Source organism: Rhinopithecus roxellana, chromosome 14, assembly GCF_007565055.1.
Source record: "Rhinopithecus roxellana isolate Shanxi Qingling chromosome 14, ASM756505v1, whole genome shotgun sequence".
Lineage (NCBI taxonomy): Eukaryota > Metazoa > Chordata > Mammalia > Primates > Cercopithecidae > Rhinopithecus > Rhinopithecus roxellana.
This window is the reverse complement of record NC_044562.1, coordinates 95,527,236-95,551,564: the sequence shown is the minus strand read 5'-3', so window position 1 is coordinate 95,551,564 and position 24,329 is coordinate 95,527,236. Positions and strand designations below refer to the sequence as shown.

At 43.1% G+C, this 24,329-nt stretch overlaps 2 protein-coding genes, 1 long non-coding RNA gene and 1 pseudogene across 3 annotated transcripts in view; 3 read left to right on the top strand and 1 right to left on the bottom strand.

Moving 5' to 3' along the window:
- The window catches only part of LOC104672981, a 48,336-nt gene extending 24,119 nt beyond the window's left edge, over positions 1–24,217 (bottom strand). The window contains exons 1-2 of the long non-coding RNA XR_749465.1: positions 24,127–24,217; positions 6,019–6,143 (exon numbers count right to left, since the gene is read on the bottom strand). This is a non-coding gene — a long non-coding RNA (uncharacterized LOC104672981). The remainder of the gene's footprint in view (positions 1–6,018; positions 6,144–24,126) is intronic.
- Positions 5,501–7,947, top strand: LOC104672979 (annotated as a pseudogene).
- LOC104672978 (gamma-crystallin C) lies at positions 13,361–15,052 on the top strand. Its single transcript, XM_010376850.1, has 3 exons — positions 13,361–13,401; positions 13,501–13,743; positions 14,715–15,052. Exons 1-3 carry the CDS (start codon positions 13,393–13,395, stop codon positions 14,985–14,987), a joined length of 525 nt encoding a protein of 174 aa, XP_010375152.1. The 5' UTR covers positions 13,361–13,392; the 3' UTR covers positions 14,988–15,052.
- Positions 18,519–21,403, top strand: LOC104672977 (gamma-crystallin D). Its single transcript, XM_010376849.2, has 3 exons — positions 18,519–18,616; positions 18,727–18,969; positions 21,065–21,403. The coding sequence occupies exons 1-3, from the start codon at positions 18,608–18,610 to the stop codon at positions 21,335–21,337; spliced, it is 525 nt and encodes a 174-aa protein (XP_010375151.1). The 5' UTR covers positions 18,519–18,607; the 3' UTR covers positions 21,338–21,403.
- Positions 24,218–24,329: the final 112 nt, after the last annotated feature.

Sequence of the window (24,329 nt, the reverse complement as noted above, 5' to 3'; positions counted from 1 at the left end):
GCCTACTGTATGCGTGTATATACAGAGAATACAAACATCTATAAAGATTTATTTCCTGAAAAATCGTCAGAATCTAGAATTATTTAGTGTTACTCTTCCTAAATCTCAGTTCTTTAACCTTTAAACTCGCAATACTAGTGATGGCTTCCTGCAGATATTAATCAGAGTCCTGTTTGTCAACAAGAACATGTCAAACATAATTTAGAAAACCAAAGGCTCCTTAAAGTGCTGAATTTTACACCATTTTCCTAGAAGACATAAAATCACATATTTTGGCTGGGCACAGTGGCTCACACCTGTAATCCCAACATTTTGGGAGGCCAAGGCAGGCAGATCACTTGAGGCCAGTCGTTTGAGACCAGCTTGACCAACATGCCGAAACCCCCTCTCTACAAAATTTAAATACAAAAATTAGCTGGGCGTGGTGGCACATGCCTGTAATCCCAGCTACTACGGAAGCTGAAGCACGAGAATCACTTGAACCTGGGAGGCAGAGGTTGCAGTGAGCTGATACCACGTCACCGCACTCCAGACTGGGCAACAGAGAGAGACTCTATCTCTAAAAATAAAAGTAATTCACCATCTTTAGGCATGAAAATTATTCTAAAACATCTGAACTGAAAGGGATTAGAGTCCCCACATCTCTTTGATCAAGTCATTATTCTTAGAAATGTGTTGCTCCTATCCCTTGGATACAGGCAAAGAAAAAGATGTTCTCCTCCTAAATCCAACATACAGAGAAAGTCAATACTGGGGAGTGGCCTGGGGAAGAGATTATGCCCAAACTAGCTCCTAATTCTACCCTTCACTCCTCCTCTTCCTCCTCTGTTTAAAGTAAATCCTGAGGCCTCAAAGAGTGGAATGGGAGAAGAGATAATCTATAGAATTCCACTAATCTTTTCCCCATTGAGATGAACCAACAATTTGAGATAACCTTCATACTCTACATTCCAGGTACCCTACACACACCAGCTTTTCCTGCGTAGCCTAGTTTGTCCAGATTTAAGTCTTTTTCTTCCTTTATTCTCTCTTTCCTCCCTTTGAATTTATGATGTCCTCAAGCCTGTTTAATCTTATAAAAGGCCCACCAAACAAAGATACTGAAGTAGCAGCTATTACATAAAGAAGTGCCAAGAACTGTTGTGCTGAGTTAATGCCCTCAAACAGTTTCCCTCATTAGGGGCTGCTTCTACAATTTTCCTGCCCTGCTACCATGGGTTTAGGTGCTGATGTTAGTATGTGCCCCATTCTCACCCTTTCTGTCCTTGGAAGGTCAATTATTTTCTTATTCGTGAGTTTGTCAAAGCAAAAGTGTCAATCACAACCACCTGTTGCTTAAAGAAGAAATGCATTGTCAATTTTTTCCAAGAGGACAATTATTAGGACTCAAGCAGAGGTGGGTCGATGATTACCCCCTGTCTTCTTGTTCTTCATTTTATGGTCATCAAAGACAAACTGAGAAAGACAACTAGATGCTAGGGCCTCTGTTATGGTGATCCTTGGTCCCTTATCCATTCTGTTTGGGACACTTTGGTCTACACGGTTACCACCTAAATGACCTCTGCTCATTTAACCAAGCACACAGTCAAGCACACACTGCATTACTACGTTTGGTCATTATGGCATATACAATGATGGACCACATATATAATAGTAGTCCCATAAGATTACAATAGAGTTGTAAAATACCTTTCGCCTAATGATGTCATAGTGTAACATCTTAGTGCAACACGTAACTCACGCAGCTGATAATGCTGGTGTAAATAAACCTCCTGTGCTGTCAGCAGTATAAAAGCATAACATATACAATTATATACATTACATAATACTTAACAATAAGCAAATATGTTACTGACTTACAGATTTACTATACATACTTTTTTTCTTGTTTTAACATGGAGTTTCACTCTTGTTGCCCAAGCTGGAGTGCAAGGCTGTGATCTCAGCTCACTGCAACCTCTGCCTCCGAGGTTCAAGTGATTCTCCTGTCTCAGCCTTCCGAGAAGCTTGCATGACAGATGTGCACCACCACGCCCGGCTAATTTTGTATTTTTAGTAGAGCTGGGGTTTCACCCTGTTGGCCAGGCTTTTGTCGAACTCCTGATCTCACGTGATCTGCCCACCTCGGCCTCCCAAAGTGCTGTGATTACAGGCATGAGCCACCGCGCCCAGCTTGCTATACTATACTTTTTGTCATCACTTTAGAGTACTATCTTCCTACTTATATTTAAAAAAAAAAAAAATTTAACTGTAAATAGCCTCAAGCAGGGCCTTCACCGGGTATTACAGAGAAATCATTATCATAGGTAACAGAAATTCTGTGTCCGGAATTGGTGAGTTCTTGATCTCACTGACTTCAAGAATGAAGCAGCAGACCCTCACAGTGAATTAAGTTACAGTTCTTAAACACAGTGGGTCCAAAGTTTGTTCCTTCAGACGTTCAGATGTGTCTGGAGCATCTTCCTTCTGGTGGGTTTATGGTCTCGCTGAACAGGAGTGAAGCTGCAGACCTTCAAGGTGTTATAGCTCTTAAAAGCCGTGCGTCTGAAGCTGTTAGTTCTTCGCGGTGGGTTTGTGGTCTTGTGGGCTTCATGAGTTAAACTGCAGACGTTCCTGGTGAGTGTTACAGCCCATAAAGGTAGCATAGACCCAAATAACCAGCACCTGCCACAGTCATTGTAAACAACAAAAAAATAAAGCTTCCACATCCCCTAAAAAGACCAAAGCTGTTTGCCACAGCTAGCTCGTGCAGCCTGCTTTTATTCCCGTATCTGACCCCACCCACATCCTGCTGATTGGTCCATTTTACAGACAGCTGATTGGTCCGTTTTACAGAGAGCTGATTGGTCCATTTTACACAGCACTGATTGGTCCATTTTGGCAGAGTGCTGATTGGTGCATTTACAATCCCTGAGCTAGACACAGAGTGCTGATTGGTGCACTCACAATCCTTTAGCTAGACACAGAGTGCTGCACAGAAAAGTTCTCCAAGTCCCCACTAGGTTACCTAGACACAGAGTACTGATTGGTGTATTTACAAACCCTAAGCTAGACACAAAGTACTGTTTGGTGCATTTACAAACCCTGAGCTAGACACAGAGTGCCCAGTGGTGCATCTACAATCCTTTAGCTACAGAGTGCTAGACAGAAAAGTTATCTAAGTCACCACTAGGTTAGCTAGTTACAGAGTACTGACTGGTGTATTTACAAACCTTGAGCTAGACACAGGGTGCTGATTGGTGTATTTCCAATCCCTTAGCCAGACATAAAAGTTCTCCAAGTCCTCAATAGACTCAGGAGCCCAGCTGGCTTCACGTGGTGGATCCCGCACCAGGGCTGCAGGCAGAGCTGCCCGCCAGTCCCACACAGTGCACCCGAACTTCTCAGCCCTTGGGCGGCTGATGGGATTAGGCGCCACCAAGCAGGGGGCAGCGCTGGTAGGGGAGGCTCCGGCTGCGCAGGAGCGGACGGCCTGGGTGGCGGGCAGCGGTGGGGTGGGGGGTGGGGGCTGGGAGGGCTCAGCCATGGCAGGCTGCAGGTTCTGAGCCCTGCCCCTCGGGGAGGCAGCTGAGGCCGGGTGAGAATTCAAGCACAGTGCCAGCAGGCCAGCACTGCTAGGGGACCCAGCGCACCCTCTGCAGCTGCTGGCCCAGGTGCTAAGACCCTCACTGCCCGGGGCTGGCAGCCCCCGCCTGCCGCTCTTGAGTGTGGGCCCGCGGAGCCCATGCCCACCCGGAACTCGCACTGGCCTGTGATCCCTGTGCGCAGCTCCGGGGGAGCTCCCGCCTACGCCTCTCCCTCCACACCTCCCAGCAAGCAGAGAGAGCCGGCTCCGGCATCGGCCTCTGCCAGCCCAGAGAGGAGCTCCCACAGTGCCATGGCAGGCTGAAGGGCTCCTCAAGCGCTGCCAGAGTGGACGCCAAGGCTGAGGAGGCACCAAGAGCGAGAGCTGCTAGCATGTTGTCACCTCTCAGTTCCATGTGTGTTTTTGCCCCTGAAGACCTTCCAGTGGGACAAGATGTGGAAGTGGAAGACAGTGATATTGATGATCCTGACCCTGTGTAGGCCTAAACTAATACGTGTGTTTGTGTCTTAGTTTTTCACAAAATTTTTAAAAGTAAAAGGCCAGGTGTGGTGATTTACACCTGTAATCCCAACATGTTGGGAGGCCGAGGCAGGCAGATCACTTGAGCCCAGGAGTGGAAGAAGGTTCTTGTATCAGTTCGAATCCCAAGAGCGCATCAACAGACAACACGAGGAGGTGTGGAGCAACATGCTGTTTTAATGAGCGCCTGAGTGCAGGCGGGGTGAGGCCTAAAGTGGCGTCAGCACCAAGTGAGGAGGGCGCAAAGGTTTTATAGTCTCCTGTAAACAGGAAATGTCCTAGTCTGACGTAACTGCTACGTTGTACCCAGATGGCCTCTTTCTAGATCTTGATCTCCAGAGATACTTATCTTCCAGCCAGCTCTCTTCCTGCTTCTGCTATCTTGCTGGTGCACGCTGCTGAGGCAAGTGGCCTTGCACCTTGGGACTGGGCCTGAGAAGGGAGGGGTTACTCATCCCCTTAAGCTTTCAGACCCCAGGGAGAATCTTACAAGGAGTTTGAGACCACCCTGGGCAACATAGCAAAACCCCATCTCTATTAAAAAATATATATATAAATGTTTATATAATAAGGATAAAAAGAAAACATGTTTGTACAGCTATACAGTGCTTGTGTTTTAAGCTAAATATTACTACAAAAGTGTCAAAAAGGTTTAAAATGCTTAAAAGTTGATGAAGTTACAAAGTTACAGTATGCTAATGTTAGTTTATTATTGAAGAAAGAAAAGCATTTTAAAATAAATGCTGTGTACCTAAGTACACAGTGTGTATAAAGTCTACAGTGGTGTACAGTAATGTCCTAGGCCTTCACATTCATTCACCCTCATTCACTGACTCACCCACAACAACTTCCAGTCTTGCAAGCTCCATTCATGGTGTACAATTTTTTATCGTTTATACCATATTTCTACTGTACCTTTTCTATGTTTACATTTGTTTAGAAACACAAATACTAGTGTGGTAGGCTGATCCATCTAGGTTTGTGTTAGTACACTCTATGATGTTCACATAACAATGAAATTTCTCAGAATGTATCCCACTGATAAGAGATGCATGGGGGAAGAGGAGACTAGAGAATGGAAGCATGGGCCAGGCGCAGTGGCTCACTCCTGTAATCCCAGCACTTTGGGAGCCTGAGGTGGGAGGATTGCTTGAACCCAGGAGTTCGAGACCAGCCTGGGCAACATAGTGAGACCTCATCTCTACAAAAAATAAACAAAATTAGCCAGGCGTGGTAGCAGGCGCCTGTGGTCCTAAATTCTGCTGAAGTGTGAGAATCCCCTGAGCGAGAGAGGTAGAGGCTGCAGTGATCCAAGATCACGCTACTGTGCTTCAGCCTGGGAAACAGAGCGAGACCTTATCTCAAAAAAAAAATAAAAATGAAAAGAGCCAGAGAATGGAGGTGCAAGTGAGTAGCGGTGTTGCAGGCAAGCGTGAAGCCCAAGACCCTGCCTCTGCCCCCAGCAAGGCCCCTGGCAGGGCCAACGACTGCAAGCTGCATGGCAAGGGCCCAGGTCGTAAGGAATGGACACATTCAGACATGAGAGTGGGGTTGAAAAATATAGGCCAGTAAAGCTGAATGAAATTGTCAGGAATGAATACACCGTGGGTAGGCTGCAGATCTTTGCAAGAGAAGAGAATATGCCTCACATCATCTTTGCTGGCTCCCTGGGAACTGACAAAGTTATAAGCATCCTGGACCCAGCACTGAAGGATGCCATGCTGGAACTCAGTGCTTCAAAAGGCAAGGGCATTGATGTTGCGAGGAATAAAATCGAAATGTTTGCTCGACAAAAAGTCATCCTTCCCAAAGGTCAGCATAAGATCATCATCCTGGATGAAGCAGACAGCATAACTGATGGAGTCCAGCAAACCTTGAGGGGAACCATGGAAATCTGCTCTAAAATGACTCACTGTGTTTTTGCTTTTAATGCTTCAGATAAGATCACCGTGAGGCTAGTGTGACAGCAGCATAGATGAAGGATCAGAGAGAGGCCAAATTTGGGGCTTGGACATCATGAAGAAGCTGTTGTAGTAGTCTAAGAAGATAAAGGAGAGTTTTAGAATTCTACATTTGTGTGACTGGTGGTTCTTAGCTCCAGCTGCAGGTCAGCATCTCCAGTGGAGCTTTAAAGAAACTGCGAGTGTCCTGTTCCTACCCCAGCCAGACCGAATTGTCATCTGCCCAGAAGGGCCCAACGCTCAGCACACATTGTGATTCCAGAGTCTTCCTGGGCCTGGACTGACTCATCTGAGGGCTTGTGGCACATGGATGTCTGCCTTGAAGGATCATTTCCCCATTTGGAAGCCCTGGCCAGCCAAGGCCATGCTGGGGCAGTGCCCGCTGAGGCCTCTGTCTGATTTGCACTTCAGTTGGGTGATTTGGGGAAGGATCTTAAAAATCTGGAGTTTGCTCTAGATTAGATATTAGCAGACAGCAGGATTAATTTTGTGATTAGTTGCCTCAAGAAATACTACCCATGGGGAGGGGAGACTAGAACACGGATAAACCTGTAATCCATAAAGAAGTAGCAGTTAATCATTTTGGCTGAGAGAGTGAGGGCTTGGGATTTTGAGAGTGGAGCCTTGACTTTGTTTTTGTCTGTGCTTAGGCAAAGTTAAGAAGTGGCTTTATTGTATCTCATTTCGTCATGGTCTCGGAGTAGCCTTGTCTGAAGTTGTTATTCTGTGAGACTGTTTGTCTAACAGGGGAGTAACATGTCCTTACTGTGAGTGCCAGGTCAGCATCCGAATGTCAGAGGCTGCTCCTTTTTCTCACTTTTTTTCTCATTAATCAGATTATAGTCCATGAGATAACTCATGCTCTGAGTGGTTATGTAATTTGCCATGGAGCTAATCAGTGAACCTTCTGAGTGCCAGCGGCCTGAGTCCAAAGCTCACGCTCTTGCCTGTGAAGCTTTATGGCCTCCCTTGTGCTTGGAAAAGAAAAAGCAATCTATAAAGCAATACTTTATACTTTGGTTAATACTTTGACATTTAGCCCTGTTTTTACCACATTTCTCTTAAGCACCTGCTGCCAAAGAGGAGTGGCACCACCAGCATGGCTGGGCTGTGTGGATTATGCAGCTACATTCTTGTAATCAAAGAGCCAATAGGGTGATGCCAGCCTCTGAGGGAAGCCTCACTGCCTTCCCATCTCTGTTCAGAGGCTACTGGATCCTAGTGCATAGTCCTCCGCTAGACAAAACTGACCGATGCCCAGACCTGTGCAAAGTTGATAAATGCTAGAGAGAAGGGTACAGTGCTGTACACTGACTTTGGCCTAGAAGTCATCATCTTCATGGCCCAGGGAGACAGGAGGCAGGTCCTGAACAACTTGCAGTCCATCTTCCCGGGATCTGGCTTCAGTTACAGCGAGAATTTGTTCAGGGTCTGCGACGAACCCCACCCCTACTCATGAAGGAGGTGATCCAGCATTGTGTGAATGCCCACATCAAAGAAACCTACAAGGAAGGATCAGAGAGAGGCCAAATTTGGGGCTTGGACATCATGAAGAAGCTGTTGTAGTAGTCTAAGAAGATAAAGGAGAGTTTTAGAATTCTACATTTGTCTGACTGGTGGTTCTTAGCTCCAGCCGCAGGTCAGCATCTCCAGTTCACCTATGGCATCTAGGCTACTCACCAGAAGATGTCATTGGCAACATCTTCCAAGTGTGTAAAACTTTCCAAATGGCAGAATAACTGATAAAGTGGAGTTTGTCAAGGAAATTGGATAAATTGGATACACTGGTATGAAAGCAGCAGAGGAGTGAACTCCCTTCTGCAGACAACTGAGCTCCTGGCCAGGCTCTGTCAGAAGACAATGGCCCTGGTGGCCAGTTAGAGCAGAGGCTTTATTGATTGAGTTACAAGCGTCCTCATCCCTGGAATACAGGAGGCACAGCCTTCTGAAGTAGGGGGCATGGGTAGGGAATGCCATCTTAGGCTGGTGCCAGCATACACCGTACTTTAAACCCTCGTGGTTTTCTTTTTTCTTTTTTTTTTTTTTTTTGAGATGGAGTCTCGCTCTGTCGCCCAGGCTGGAGTGCAGTGGTAGGATCTCAGCTCACTGCAAGCTCCGCCTCCCGGGTTCACGCCATTCTCCTGCCTCAGCCTCCCGAGTAGCTGGGACTACAGGCGCCCGCCACCTCGCCCGGCTAGTTTTTTGTATTTTTGGTAGAGACGGGGTTTCACCATGTTAGCCAGGATGGTCTCGATCTCCTGACCTCGTGATCCGCCCGTCTCGGCCTCCCAAAGTGCTGGGATTACAGGCTTGAGCCACCGCGCCCGGCCCCACCCTCGTGGTTTTCACGTTGCTTCTAGCTGATCTCTGCTCCACGAGTGTTTGCATTCAACCTCAGACTCACTGATGAGGTGATGGGGCAGGGCAGAAAGGCTCAGAGAAGCTCAGGGCAGGCACCTCATCTGTGTGTGAGTTGGCATTTAGCTCATAAAACCTTGCAGTGTTGTAAGGTGACCTCATGAGGCCTCAAGGAAAACCAGCTTCCTGTCTCTGCCCTCGCTTGTTCCTCTCCTTTCTACTTGTGGCTCCTAGCAGCCTGCAAGTAAGAAGATGACTAGTTAGTAGATTGGACAAACTAAACTCAATACTTCTAGAAACATGAAGGGACCAGTTCCCCAGGGTGAGGGCAGAGTTTGCTGTAATTTCCTATTTAGATAGACTTCTCAACCAGGGCAATCAGCCCTTCAGGAAGGGCTTGCTGAGGGGGTGCCGACTGGCGTGGCACCACACAAAAACTCCAGCATGATGCCTTTCCCATGTTTTCGAGGGAACTCTTGGCTTTCGCTTTAGAATTCCCAGTGAATTTTATATTAATTTGAAGAATTGCCTCTTTATTTGCAAGGGTACTATTTTTTCCCATTTTTAAAATAAAAATGTCAATCGTATATAAAAAAAGAGATGCATGACTGCATATGATACCACCGTATATTAATTGCTAAGAAGCAGGAAGGTGGGTGGTAAAATCAACTGCTGGCTGGACCTCAGACACCAGCAAAACTCTAGAATTGGCTACTGCTGTTGTAACATTAATTTCTCATCTCAGAAGAAATAAAAATTAGAATTACTTAGGAGTGGGAGGACTTAGGGCACAACACAGCATTCCCAGTTTTTCCCTTTTGCTTAGTATCTCCGCTATTATAAAGTCCCATTATGGCCAGGTGTGGTGGCTCACACCTGTAATCCCAACACTTTGGGAGGTCAAGGCTGGAGGATCATTTGAGCTCAGGAGTTTGAGACCAGCTTGGGCAACATGGCAAGACCCCATTTCTGTTTTTTTTAAGCCCGATTAAATCAGCCAGGCACGGTGGCTAATGCCTGTAATCCCAGCACTTTGGGAGGCTGAGGCAGGCAGATCACCTGAGATCAGGAGCTCAAGACCAGCCTGGCCAACATGGTGAAACTCTGACTCTACTAAAGATACAAAAATTAGCTGGGCATGGTGGCAGGTGCCTATAATCCCAGCTACTCGGGAGGCTGAGGCAGGAGAATCACTTGAACCTGGGAGGCAGAAGTTGCAGTGAGCTGAGATAGCACCATTGCACTCCAGCCTGGGTGACAAGAGCAAGACTTCGTTTCAAAAAAAAAAGCCCCATTAAATCGATCAAGTACGGGGTGCCTGTGTCATCCTACACACTGAAAGTTGCACATCCTGAACTTTGATGTAAGTGTGTTATGCCTGTGTATGTTGAGCATTTGAAATAGGCTCCATAGACCATGATAACAATAAATTTCAGACAAGGGATGACTTTCACACATCCCCCCTCCCAGGCATTTATTGAGTATCCTGTATGTGCCAGTCCTCTATGACAATTAGTGAGAATACAAAAATAAAGATGGAATAGTCCCTGCCTTTATGGGGCTCTCCCATCTATTTTGAGGGACTGACATCTAAACAAAATAATTAGATAAGTGATAGTTACCATTATAGTGGTATGAACATGAGGCGCTATGGAGGCAGTATTTAATTCAGCCCAGAAGATTAGGAAGGGTTCAGGAAAATCTTTTACAGAGAAACTGATGCTTGAGCTGAGACTTGAAGAAAGGGCAAAATTTCTCTGGTTGAAAAATAAACTGGTGTCTTATTGAGAAGGATCAATATGTTGAAAAACAAGAACAACATGAAATAATGTTGTGCATTTGGGAAATGACAAGTGGTTTGGTGTGATCAAACAGAAAGCATGAGGACAGACAGAGGAGGCCAGGTCTAGGATGCCATGCTAAGGGATCAGTATTGGATCCTGGAGACAATGGGAGTCTATGAAATATTTCAAGCAAATGAACAGCATGACTTGATGTGTTTTGATTCTCATCACTCCAGCATCTGGCCGAGTGCAGTTTGGAAGAAGACAAGACTGGGCAGTCAGGAGGCTGTTGAAAGTCCAGCTGAGATACGATGAGACCCTATGTAAGGCAGCTACAATAGCAGGGGTTTTGGGGTCGGGGGTAGTTGGGGCAGAGGAGAGAAGGAGAAAGATTTGAAAAAAGGTTGGAGAAATACAAGACTATGCCATTCCGGAACAAGAGCAACGTTCTGGGATATGCATTTTCTGGCCCCTTTATTGCTTTTCCTGTCTTCTTACCAGTGCTCTAATTTAAGTGCTGGTATCTCTGCTCTGATTCTCTCACTGTGTACATATGAAACTCTATAGAACAAGAAAGAGTGCTACAAAGCAGAGAGCACACCTGCCTTTAGGTCTAAAGAGAATGTTAGGCGGGGCACAGTGACTCATGCCTGTAATCACAGCACTTTGTGAGGCCGAGGCAAACAGATTGCTTGAGGAGATCAAGACCAGACTGGGCAACATAGTGAGACCCTGTCTCTACATAAAGAAAATACAAAACATTAGCTGGGTGTGGTGGCATGTACCTATAGTCCCAGCTACTCAAGAGGCTGAGGTGGGAGCTTGAGCTTGAGTGTGGGAGGCAGAGACTGCAGTGAGCTAAGATTGCATCATTGCACTCTAGCCTGGGCAACAGAACAGAACTCTGTCTCAAAAAATAAATAAATAGAATAAAGAGAATGTTAGTACAATTCCTAATAAGGCATTGCCTGGGGATGGCTAAAATACGTGATTTCCTTGTCAAAATATAAAGGGATAAACCACAGCAGTGTTTTGGCCCAAGAACTATTTGGTGCTTATTAAAAATATAGGTTCTGGGCTGGGCACGGTGGCGTATGCCTGTAATCCCAGCACTTTGGGAGACCGAGCTGGGTGGATCACCTGAGGTCAGGAATTTGAGACCATCCTGGCCAACATAGCGAAACCCTGTCTCTACTAAAAATACAAAAATTAGCTGCATGTGATGACGCACGCCTATAATCTCAGCTACTCAGGAAGTTGAAGCAGGAGAATCACTTGAACCCAGGAAGCGGAGGCTGCAGTGAGCCGAGATCGCACCACTGCACTCCAGCCTGGGTAACAGAGCGAGACTCCGTCTCAAAACATAAAATAAATTAAATAAAATAAAAAATAAAAATATAGCTTCTGAGGTCTTCTCCTGATCTAATGATGCAGGATTTGGCCAAAAGGTCAAGATGGTAATTTGCATTTTTGACATGAAAGGTGATTCTTAGGCACACTCAAGTTTGAAAACCACCTGACGGTTTCTGAAGTCCCTTCCAAGCCTAATTTTTCTTTAATCACAAAATGGCTTCATAGAGGATAAATTTTTTTCAGGAATCTTTGAAAGGATTAAATACCTTTGAGAGAGAGAAACAGGATAAGTCAGCCTTAACAATGTCACTCTATTACTAATAACATGTATTCAGTGTTCATTTGTGCCAAGTATGTGCCAAATGCTTTATACACATAATCCCACTTATTCATGTCAATGTCCTTTAGCTAAAGGCCACCAGGGACACATCTGTCTTTAAACAAGTTGAGCTTATTACTTGTTGCAGCAAGGGAGGACATTCTCCTTGGGGAAGCATGGAGTGTCTCAGTAAGAGAGCTTAGAAAGAAATTGTTAATAGGATTTGCACTTCAGTTGTGTGATTTGGGGGAGGATCTTAAAAATCTGAAGTTCACTCTAGATTAGATGTTAGCAGAAAGCAGGGTTAATTTTGTGATTAGTTATCTCAAGAAATCTTACCCGTAGGGAGGGGAGACTAGAACACGGATAAACCTGTAATCCATAAAGAAGTAGCAGTTAATCATTTTGGCTGAGAGAGTGAGGGCTTGGGATTTTGAGAGTGGAGCCTTGACTTTGTTTTTGTCTGTGCTTAGGCAAAGTTAAGAAGTGGCTTTATTGTATCTCATTTCATCATGGTCTTGGAGTAGCCTTGTCTGAAGTTGTTATTCTATGAGACTGTTTATGTCTAACAGGGGAGTAACATATCCTCACTGTGAGTGCCAGGCCAGCCTCCGAATGTCAGAGGCTGCTCTTTTGTCTCACTTTTTTTCTCATTAATCAGACTATAGTCCATGAGATAACTCATGCTCTGAGTGGTTATGTAATTTGCCATGGAGCTAATCAGTGAACCTTCTGAGTGCAGGCGGCCTGAGTCCAAAGCTCACGCTCTTGCCTGTGAAGCTTTATGGCCTCCCTCACGCTTGAAAAAGGGAAAGCAATCTATAAAGCAGGATACAGTACTTCTCAGTCTCAGGCCCAGTGACCACAGAAACCTTTCCCTTGCTTGTTATCGTAAGTTCGCCACCAGGGACGGATTTCTAGTTAGATGACGTGCCCACGAAAGGCAAAGTTAAGAGCTGTCTTAAAGCATTGGGTTAACGAAGTCAAAACTAGCCAAGATACGAATCTAGATTTGTGTCCTGCCCTGGACTGGAAAACTGTGTAAAGACAAAAATTTAAGGTAGAGCAGTCTCTGCCATCCAGGGAAATGAGCCAGTGCTTGTGGCATTCTATGTCAACAACCTCTCTGGAATCCTGGAGCAATTCTATAATGGCATAGATCTTTCCCAGAAAATTCACAGGAAATTACTCCATCATATAGAGAGAGCCATGAATTTCGGGTCAAAAGTTCAGACTGATGCGCAGATAAATTTAGAAAACAGTAACAATCCAAATAAAAGCAACACAGAGCAGTATGTGCAGGACAGCGTTAGAATATACTAGAGAACAAGGATACAATCTACAATCATTTCCAGTGAATGCAGCATGTTAAAGAGATGCGTAAAATCCCCTTACCGCCGAGGGCCCCTTTTGTGTTGTTCTTGCCAACGCAGCAGCCATCCTGCTATATAGACTGCCTGTGCGGCCGCAGGCCCCATCACACTGAACTCGCATCATCCGTGTCAACCAGCCATGGGGAAGGTGAGCGGAACACAAAAAATAAAATGAAAAAAAAAATTGCCGTTATATAATGCCTGTTAAGAGCAAATAATGCAATTTGGAACGATCCTTCCTTTGTAGATCACCTTCTATGAGGACAAGGCCTTCCAGGGCCGCAGCTACGAATCCACCACTGACTGCCCCAACCTGCAGACGTATTTCAGCCGCTGCAACTCCATCCGGGTGGAAAGTGGCTGCTGGATGCTCTATGAGCGTCCCAACTACCAAGGTCAACAATACTTGCTGCGGAGAGGGGAGTACCCCGACTACCAGCAATGGATGGGCCTCAGCGATTCCATCCGCTCCTGTTGTCTCATCCCCCAGGTGAGTTTTCTAGATTTCCATCATGCCCCCGGAGTGTCCCCACTGTATGGTCAATGTGGGTTAGAGGGAGGGAGGTTTGCATTTAAAAACTCCTAAGGGTTAGATGGACATTAGAGACCTGCATAAGCCAGATAGATAACATGGACAAAAACAGCAGAGAATGTAAGGAAGAACCCACTTGGAGGAAGAATCCATTTTACTTTAAATTTTTGCTACCAATAAGTCAATTAAAAGTGGTCTGTAACAAATGTAATATCATAATGGGATATAAAACAAAACTTGCAAATGGGAAGCTGGTTGGGCATACAAAGACGGTATTTTTAACAAATTGTTTTGCCTATAGAAAAAGAAATTCTGATGAATGAATTAGATAGGTTCCACTGTGGACAAGTAAACCTTCAAAGCTGTGTTGTTAATATAGGCTATTCAAAGGTTGTGTCCAACTTTGGAAAAGGTAATTTTTCTTAATTTGGAAAATCAGTTAAATTCTCATTCCAAATGACTATTTAAATTAACTTTACACTGAAGTACAAGATTTTTTAAATCTTACTTTAGTGGTAAATTTATATGTTTATAAATTTGGGAGATAATACTCTTACTAAAAGAATACTAGTCAAAATAAATTATTTCTATATTTTCCCCAAATATAGTTTGAATTAACACAGGTAATTAGGAATCAAGATATCTGAGTTCTTGATGGATTCTAACTCAGCGTTTGAACCTCTTAAAAATTCTATCTCCTAAATAAGAATGAATTTCAGGTCAAAAAGAAAATGAGCATAGCAGTATTTAGGTGCTAACGGAAGACAGATCCATGCGCAGCATCCACAGTAATCTACATTTTACACTGTCTAAATTTGACATTGACAATTCCATGCCCTACCCTACCAAGTTCATCTGTTCTTTGGTTGGACAAATTCTGGAAGAGACTCATTTGCTTTTCTCTATCCTTCTTTCTGCGGACTGAGTAGACAGGCTCCCACAGGCTGCGGCTGTACGAGAGAGAAGACCACAAAGGCCTCATGATGGAGTTGAGTGAGGACTGCCCCAGCATCCAGGACCGCTTCCACCTCAGCGAGATCCGTTCCCTCCACGTGCTGGAGGGCTGCTGGGTCCTCTACGAGCTGCCCAACTACCGGGGGCGGCAATACCTGCTGAGGCCCCAAGAGTACAGGCGGTGCCAGGACTGGGGGGCCATGGATGCTAAGGCAGGCTCTTTGCGGAGAGTGGTGGATTTATACTGAAATAGCTTAACACTACCAATTTCCCATTTTGGAACCTAATAAAGATTTAGTCTGCATTATTGGCAGTTGCTGACTTCTGTCGTTCTTTCGTTGTGCAAATCAGTTCACCTTTAAATTTCCTTGTCAAAAGTTAAGAAGTGAATGGGCAGGAGACAGGCCTGTTGGAGAAGAGCTTCAAGGTAGAGTGAGTTTGAACAAGCCTCGGATATTGGGGTGAGGCAGGGTGTAGCCTGCCTGAGAAAGAAAAGGCAGGGCAATGCCAGAGACCTGGGAGAGGCTGACTGGCAAGAAGGGAGGCATTCAACTAAGTACCTTGAGGAATAATAGTTCGGAATTTTCCTTCTAGCCAAAAATGTGGGTCAGACAAAAGGCAAAGTCAGATGAGTGGTGAGGGCAAACTTAACTTGGCCGACAGCCTGATTAGACTATACAAAGGATTGTACTTTTGTTTACTTTCAGGCACAGTATTATATAAGTAATGCCAGAGCCACCACGGCCACTGCCGTACCTTTGAACAAAGTTAAAGACCATTCATCTCCTTTTGAAAATGACTCCTGTCCAGGACTGTAGCTCTTGGTCAGTACTACCCCTGGCCCAAATGCTGTGTCAATTACAGAAACTGCACATCATTTTCATGGTGACCAGCTATTGCAAATAAATTAATAAGAGATACACATCAATCTTTTAAATAGATTTGCATGGTATAGTGTACCCCAAACATAAAAAGTAACTACAGAAAACATCGTTCTGCCGTAATGACACATGTATATATGTTCATCACAGCACTATTCACGACAACAAAGACGTGGAATCAACCTAAATGTCCATCAATGGTAGGCTGGGTTTTACAAAGTGGTACATATACACAATGGAATACTATGCAGCCATAAAAAAAGAACGAGACCCTGTCCTTTGCAGCAACATAGGTGGAGCTGGAGGCCAATATCCTAAGCAAACTAACACAGGAACAGAAAACAAAATACCTCCAGGTTGGAGAGGATCGAAAAACTACCTGTCAGGTACTATACTTATCACCTGGGTGATAAAATAATCTGTACACCAAACCCCCACAACACACAATTTACCTGTATTACAAACCTGGATATGTGCCCCTGAATCTAAAATAAAAGTTAAAATAAATAAATAAGTCCTGTAACTACAAAACGGGCCCAAATTTAAAGGTGCATCAAAGAAAGCCATAATTTCTGGAGCCTTTGATTAAACTAAAATCTGCTTGCTCATAAGCAAAGCCCTAAAAAGGTTTTTTTAAAAAAAAAGAAAGAAAAGAAAGCAATTGCAAGTCTTTTCATCAGTAGAGAATTAATTTAACTTAAAAATTTCCCTTCAAAGTAAAAGTCCTCCCATAATCTTACTACTGTACAAATTCTATAAAGAAGTTGAAGGGAGTCCTTCTGATGCCCCTTATTGCTAACTCCCGTTTATAGTTGGTGGGCACCCTTCTGGGATTTTCGCCTTGTTTATATAGCTCTCTCATAAAACACATGCTTCTTTTCTTTACAAAAATGGAATCATGGTATACATATTAGTCTGCAACTTGCTTTTAAAATGTATTATAATATGGACATATATCTAGGTGAGCACCTTATTCTGTTTCATGGTTGAATTGCATCTTGTTGTTTGGAGGTCCCTTAGACCATTTCACCATTTGTCCACTTAAGTGACTGGGCTTTTCCAATGTTGCTTTGACCAACAATGCTGCAAAGAATGACATTGTACATATACGCTAATCCTGACGTGCCATAATTTTAAATAGATAGTGACCTAGAAGTGAGACTACCGGCTCATACTGCAAAATTTATTTTATTTATTTTTTGAGACATGGCCACACTCTGTTGTCCAGGATAGAGTGCAGTGGCACAAACACAGCTCACTGCAGCTTTGACCTCCCAGGATCAAACGATGATCCTCCCATCTCAGCTTCCTAAGTAGCTGAGGCTACAGGTGTGCACCACCATGCCTGGCTAATTTTTTCATTTTTTATAGAAAGGGGGTCTCACTACATTGCCAGGGCTGGTCTTGAACTCCTGAGCTCAAGTGATCCTCTTACATTGGCCTCCAAAAGTGCTGGGATTACAGGTGTGAGCCACCACACCCAGCCACAAGTTTATTTTCCATTTCAATATCCTCCATTTATTAGCCACTAGAGACTCAACTTCTCTGAGTTAGGATCCTTACCAATTTTTGACCACCTACCATGCACCTGCTATATGTAGCAATGAGGATGAAGAAAACAATCAAAACAAAACAAAAGAAAAAGGTATTTCGCTACCACTGCAGAGCTCTACATAGAAATAATACAAAAAAAAAAAAAAAGAAGAAGAAGAAGAAGAAGAAGCCAGAAAATAAGAATTAAAATAATTTGTATTGCACATAGTTGGTGTTTAATTCATAAATACCACTTACAAATATTTATGACTCAAAGACAAGACAAAGTACTTCCATGGGTTGACACAGGGCTGTGAGCAATTCTTTGAACATGAAAGAAGCTGGACACAGGTCATTTTCCACTCCAGTGCTCTTTCCAGTCCATCAAACTGTTCTCTTCCAGGCCAGTAAATACTTTCTAAAGTCTTCCTCGAGTCCAGCTTCTAGACATTTATTCCTTCCTCTCCCTGCATCATTCCAGCCATAGCTCCCCTTTGTGTTCATGCAATTAATTTCCTCTGAGTCAAAGGCCTTGTGCACTCTCGCTCGTTCAGAGAACAAAGGTGTATTCTAGATCCTACTAGAAATAAGTTTCTTAGGAATTTGGCTTTATTTTATAACAAGCTAAGAGATCATGTTTTTCTGTTTCGCACATATTACTTTTCTAATTTCCTCAAACGTAGATATTTCCCTTTTGAGTTCTTTCTGAGATTAAGCATCTTAGAACTAACTATTCTCTCTTTTGAATCACGGCACCACCATTAGCTAAGAGAAAAACATCTAATTCTCAGCTACTTCTAGGCATAACTGTAACAAAATCAGACCCAATATCGAAGATCCATGTTTGCTGTGTGTTTTACCATAATAAAGGTTCAAAATTCTGTGAACTCTCTTGATAAAATGTTCCAATTTCTTACACCCTTTCATGATGACGTTCTCTTAAAGGACTAAACTTGAAATTTTCAACATTCAGTTAAGCCCATTTGCTTCCTATTAACAATCAGTATTGAGTATTGTGGCACGTAAGTAACACTGTTGTTCTGACAGATTAATTTAATTTGCCTTATTAAGAGTCTTTGCTTTTTCTGCTCCCCGACTTAAACGTTTTTTGTTTTTCCCCAACCTATACAAACAAAAGCGTGAACTATATGTGAAATAGCTGAAGCTCCACTTCTATTATAAATAGACAATGTCCCAAATTACCTTTTTACAAACATTCTCAATAGCATCAGCCAGTGATAGCAATCCGAACACTCCAGAGAGAATGGGACCAAAACCCACAGTGAGCCCCGCGGACTAGGACAGCAAAGAGAAAAAAGAGAACACGAAAATGCCCTTGCTCGCCTCCGCGGGCCCCTTTTGTGCGGTTCTTGCCAACGCAGCAGCCCTCCTGCTATATAGCCCCGCCGCGCCGCCGCCCCACCCGCTCAGCCCGGCCTTGCGTCCAGCCAGCCATGGGGAAGGTGAGCCCAGCCCGCGCCCCGGGCCCCGGGAGTTTCCTGCATGGCGGGGGCCGGAGACTGGGGCAGGGGCAGGCCTGTGAGCCCTCGCCTTGCCTCGCCTTGCCTTGCAGATCACCCTCTACGAGGACCGGGGCTTCCAGGGCCGCCACTATGAATGCAGCAGCGACCACCCCAACCTGCAGCCCTACTTGAGCCGCTGCAACTCGGTGCGCGTGGACAGCGGCTGCTGGATGCTCTATGAGCTGCCCAACTACTCGGGCCTCCAATATTTCCTGCGCCGCGGCGACTATGCCGACCACCAGCAGTGGATGGGCCTCAGCGACTCGGTCCGCTCCTGCCGCCTCATCCCCCACGTGAGTGCAGCCTTATGGCAGGACCCAGGCCCTCAGGACACTCACTGGATGGTTTCAAGCAAAAGTTAAACATTAGAAGTAGTGATGAGTCACAGTAACTGAGAGTGTACAGAAGATGAACTACAGTGGATTAAGTCAATAGAGTTTGCCCCTCACAAAAGCAAAGTGTTACCCAGATACCAATTAATCACAATTAATCCACAAATATTTATTGCGTAGGAATGTGTCGCCTGCCCTAGGGGTTGTATAAGACTTTAAAGTCCTGTTCTGGAATTATTTAGAATGGAGTTGTAGAAAAACCACTAATACCCAATAGAAGAATAAATGCTAGAGGGTAGGGCAGTTACTGAGCAAACAGGGTAATTTCTTCTGCACATCTTTTTTGCTCCTCTCTTGCACATTTTGGGTTTTCCCAACCTATATGAGTAAGACTTTCCTTCAATGGAGAGCAACACAGATATTTCACACAGGTGCCACGTATATCCCATATGTGTGTGAGAACACTAATGTTTATGAAAAATTCGTCCTTGGACTTACTGATTTTTTCCCCATTTTTCTTCATTGCATTCACAAATTATTGACTTATAATTAATTGTTCTTTAATACATTACCTTAATATTTAATATTTAATAGTTTAATATATTTAAAATACTTATATTTTAAAAAGAAGGCTTATATATTTAACGTATGATATTTATCTCATTTATTTAAATGATGCATTATCATTTAATTCAGTATATTAAATTATATATTTAATATATTTAAATGCTTATATTTAAAATACATTATAATGTTTTAAATATATTTACATTAAATACATTTAATGAATATAATGTATTTAATATATCTAGTTAATAAATATGTATTTAATATGTTTATATAACTATGTAAATTATATTTTAAATATATTTTAATATATTTTTAATATATTTCATTTACATTATATTTATTTTTGGGGGGTTGTTTTGTTTTGTTTTTTTGAGACAGAGTCTCACTCTGACGCCCAGGCTGGAGTGCAGTGGTGAGATCTTGGCTAACTGCAACCTCCGCCTCCCGGATTCAAATGATTCTCCTCTCTCAGTCTCCTGAGTAGCTGGAGTTACAGGAGCACGCCACCACACCCAGCTAATTTTTGTATTTTTATTTTTATTTTTATTTATTTTATTGTTTATTTTTTATTTATTTATTTTTTTTTTGACAAAGTCTTGCTCTGTCCCTCAGGCTGGAGAGCAGTGGCATGATCTTGGCACACTGCAACCTCTGCTTCCCGGGTCCAAGCAATTCTCTTCCCAAGTAGCTGGGATTACAGGCATGCATCACCACACCTGGCTAATTTTTGTATTTTTAGTATAGACAAGGTTTTGTCATATTCATCAGGGTGGTCTTGAACTCCTGACCTCAAGTGATCCACCCGCCTTGGCTTCCCAAGGTGCTGGGACTACAGGAATGAGCCACTGCCCCAGCCCTTATATTTGTGTATTTTAAATATATTTTATTTATGTTTTAGTAAAGTTATTTTTAAATAAAATGTAATTTTTAAAATAAATATAATTTTAATTTATACTTATAAATATAATTTGAATATAATTATTAAAATAAAATATAATTTTAAAATAAAATATAATTTTATATATTTTATAATATATTTTAAATATAGTATATAATTAAATATATATTAGATATCATGTATATTAAAATTATACATAATTTAAATACATTTCTTTATAATTTAATGTTTATTTTAATATTAAAACATTTCTTCAAAATGGCATAAAATAGTAATAAGCTGTTACAGGTTTGGGTTTGTGTGTGGTACAGGATACTAAGCATAGGAGTCAGCTCATGCTGAGAAATAGCTGAATATATTAAAGAGTGAGATTTCCTTCTCAATTTCTTCACCACACTTTATAATCTTGAAAAGGCACTGAATTTCTGCCCTCAGTAATGAGGAGTTTATAAATATTCAGAATTAATTAAATTTTGCCGTGTATTTCTAAATGACTTGAGCAGGTCCTCACCAAGCTGGACTGCCTGACAATGCATTGGAATCGCTTCACGGTTGCTTTTCTCCTCTTTTTATTTCTGGGTCTGCCAGGCTGGCTCTCACAGGATCAGACTCTATGAGAGGGAGGACTACAGAGGCCAGATGATAGAGTTCACTGAGGACTGCTCCTCTCTTCAGGACCGCTTCCACTTCAATGAAATCCACTCCCTCAACGTGCTGGAGGGCTCCTGGGTCCTCTACGAGCTGCCCAACTACCGAGGACGACAGTACCTGCTGAGGCCAGGAGACTACAGGCGCTACCAGGACTGGGGGTCCATGAATGCCAGAGTGGGCTCTCTGAGGAGAGTCATAGATTTCTCCTGAAATATGTCCTCCTTTGTCATTTCTTAATTTGGAAACTAATAAAATATTTTCTGTGTGTTCCTGGCACTGATTTGCTTGTGTCTTTACTGTGCCCTACTTCTATCTTATTTACACACACGAGGCAAATGGCAACCAAGATGTGTAATATATAGATAACAAAGGAAGTTCTCACAACAGAAAGACGTCTTTATATTAAGTAGAACTTAACAGTTTGCCAAAGTTTCATAATACATTACCTCATTTGATTCTCTGGCCTTTAAACAGCTTGCTGCTTCAAACCAGATTATCAGAAATCTGTTTAGATTTCAGTTTTTCTCTGAGGAGTGAGCACCTGAAAACGTAGGTTCAGATAGTGTGATGAACTTTTTCAATCAGGGGTTCTGAACCTGGGTACCATAATGCACGTCCATTTTTGAATTCTCTAAAATTGTATGCAAAAGTTGAGTTGACAAATCTCTGTCTGGCTCCCTTACTACAGAGGTGGCCATGTGGCCTTCTTCTGGCCATCAAATCGTAAGTGAGAAATGATGATAGGGAGGGAGAAGAGATGGTTCTGTAAAAACTTTTGCCTTTCTCATGAAAGGGAGCAGATGACCTTGGTGCCACAGTTCCCTCTTATTTCTTACACTCAAGAAATAACAGCTATGAGAGAAAGGCCAGGAGAATTTCAGAGATGTTGGCCTAGATGTGTCTGAGCCCCTGGACCATGCTAACAACCTTTCACCTTTAGACTTCTTATAATGGCAGTCAAATAAACCACATTTTGTTTAAGCCACTGCTATAGTGGCTGGGTATTCCGTTATCTGCAGTTCAACACACATTTCTAGCTGATGTAGAGCATATGTGAGTTTTCCTTAGGTAACTGTATAGAATTTTATTTAGAGACATTCCTAATTTTAAAATGAAAAAAAAAGAAAAAGAAAAAGAAAAATAAAAGATGGGAGCTAAATGATGAGAGCACACACGTGGTCACAAAGAAGGAAACAACAGACACTGGACCTATTTGAGGGTGAAGGGTGGCAGGAGGGAGAGAATCAGAAGAAATAACTACTGGGTACTAGGCTTAGTACCTGGGTGATGAAATAATCTGTACAACAAACCCCAGTGACACAAGTTTACCTGCATAGCAAACATGCACATGTACCCAAGCCTAAAATAAAAGTTGAAAAAAAAAAAAAAAAAAGAAAAGGGGGAGGAGAGAAAAAGAAAGAGAGGGAGGGGGAGAGAAGGGCCATTATAGAACATTGTAGTTGTAAGATAAGATGGTTAATATATTTTAAATTCGGATATCATCTAACCTAGATAACTCATTTTATGTAGAGTAAACTGAGGTCTAACTCCAATGTCACATTCAATAACAGAGGTGGAATCAGAAGCCAGAATCACAGCTCAGAAACTGCTGGTTTTCTATTATAAAATCAGCAAGATTTTGACCAGGTGCGGTGACTCATGCCTGTAATCCCAGCACTTTGGGAGGCTGAAGTGGGAGGATCACCTTAGGTTAGGAGCCTGAGACCAGCTTGGGCAACATGGTAAAACCCCATCTCTACTAAAAATACAAAAATTAGTTGGGCATGGTGGCAGGTGCCTGTAATCCCAGCTACTTAGGAGGCTGAGGCAGGAGAACTGCTTCTTGAGCTCAGGAGGTGGAGGTTGTAGTGAGCCGAGATCACACCACTGCACTCCAGTCTGGGTGACAGAGCGAGACTGTGCCTGAAAAAAAAAAAAAAAAAAAAAAAAGGGAAGATTTTATAAAATCTGTTATGAAATTTTGTCAAAATGATGACAACACTAGCTCATAGATTATTACTATGAGGTCATTGCAAACAACCAACAAGGAATTGAATTAAAAATATTGGGGCTGGGCGCGGTGGCTCACACCTGTAATCCCAGCAGTTTGGGAGGCTGAGGCGGGCGGATCACAAGGTCAGGAGATCAAGACCATCCTGGCTAACACGGTGAAACCCCTTGTCTACTAAAAATACAAAAATAAATTAGCCAGGCATGGTGGCGGGCGCCTGTAGTCCCAGCTACTCAGGAGGCTGAGGCAGGAGAAAGGCGTGAACCCGGGAGGTGGAGCTTGCAATGAGCCGAGATCGCACCACTGCACTCCAGCCTGGGTGACAGAGTGAGACTCCGTCTCAAAAAAAATAAATAAAGAAAAATAAAATTGGGTAATCCAAAGCTACATTCTCTGAATACACACAGGCACACACACACACACACACAAAGTTAAATATATTTATATAACCTCATCAATATGTATATGTGTGTTAGTATACTATGTATAAGGCTGTCCTACAATATATTCACTTATATTGGTTCTTTTCCTACCTCTTATTCTGTCTTATTTGTACTCTCATTAGAATTTTAGAAAGGAGGAGTCACTATGTAAGTGCTTAGAGGCTAATCTGATCATGTCATTTCCCTGATTAAAAACCTTTGATGTTCTTCACTTCCCATAGGAAAATATTCGAATTCCTGAGAACGTGACCCCCAGCCTATCTACCTCATCTCCCATTTCCTGACCTCAGCTGTCCTTCCTTCCCATCTCACCTGAGTACTTCAAGCACACCAAACACTTTCACATCTCTTTGCCCTTACTTACATCTCTTCCTCACCAGGATTTCTCTTGTGACCCTTCTCCCTGGTGAGTTACTCAACCTTTAACCAGATTAAAATTCACCCTAATCCCACAGCCAGAAATGGATCTGACTTAATGCTTTAGACTGAAAGTAGCAGCAACTTCATATCAAATAGATAAGCAAGATGGAAATCTACTAGCTCACATGACAGGAAGTCTTCGGAGCACAGAGTTTAGGGATGGTTGATTCAGCAGCTCAACAACATCATCAAGGCCCCAGGTTTTGTCTGACTCCCCCAGTATTTAGCAGCTGCATCATCCTAAAGCTGGTATCCCTGGTAACCATAGGATCCCTATTAGCTGCAACTGGGGCAATATACAAGAAAGGGTGAGTGAAGAAACACAAGA

Excerpts from the sequence above, each read along its gene's own strand:
- LOC104672978 (XM_010376850.1), top strand. Across the intron at positions 13,744-14,714 it reads CCTGTTGTCTCATCCCCCAG|ACAGGCTCCCACAGGCTGCG; the intron begins GTGAGTTTTCTA and ends CGGACTGAGTAG.
- LOC104672977 (XM_010376849.2), top strand. Across the intron at positions 18,970-21,064 it reads CCTGCCGCCTCATCCCCCAC|GCTGGCTCTCACAGGATCAG; the intron begins GTGAGTGCAGCC and ends TGGGTCTGCCAG.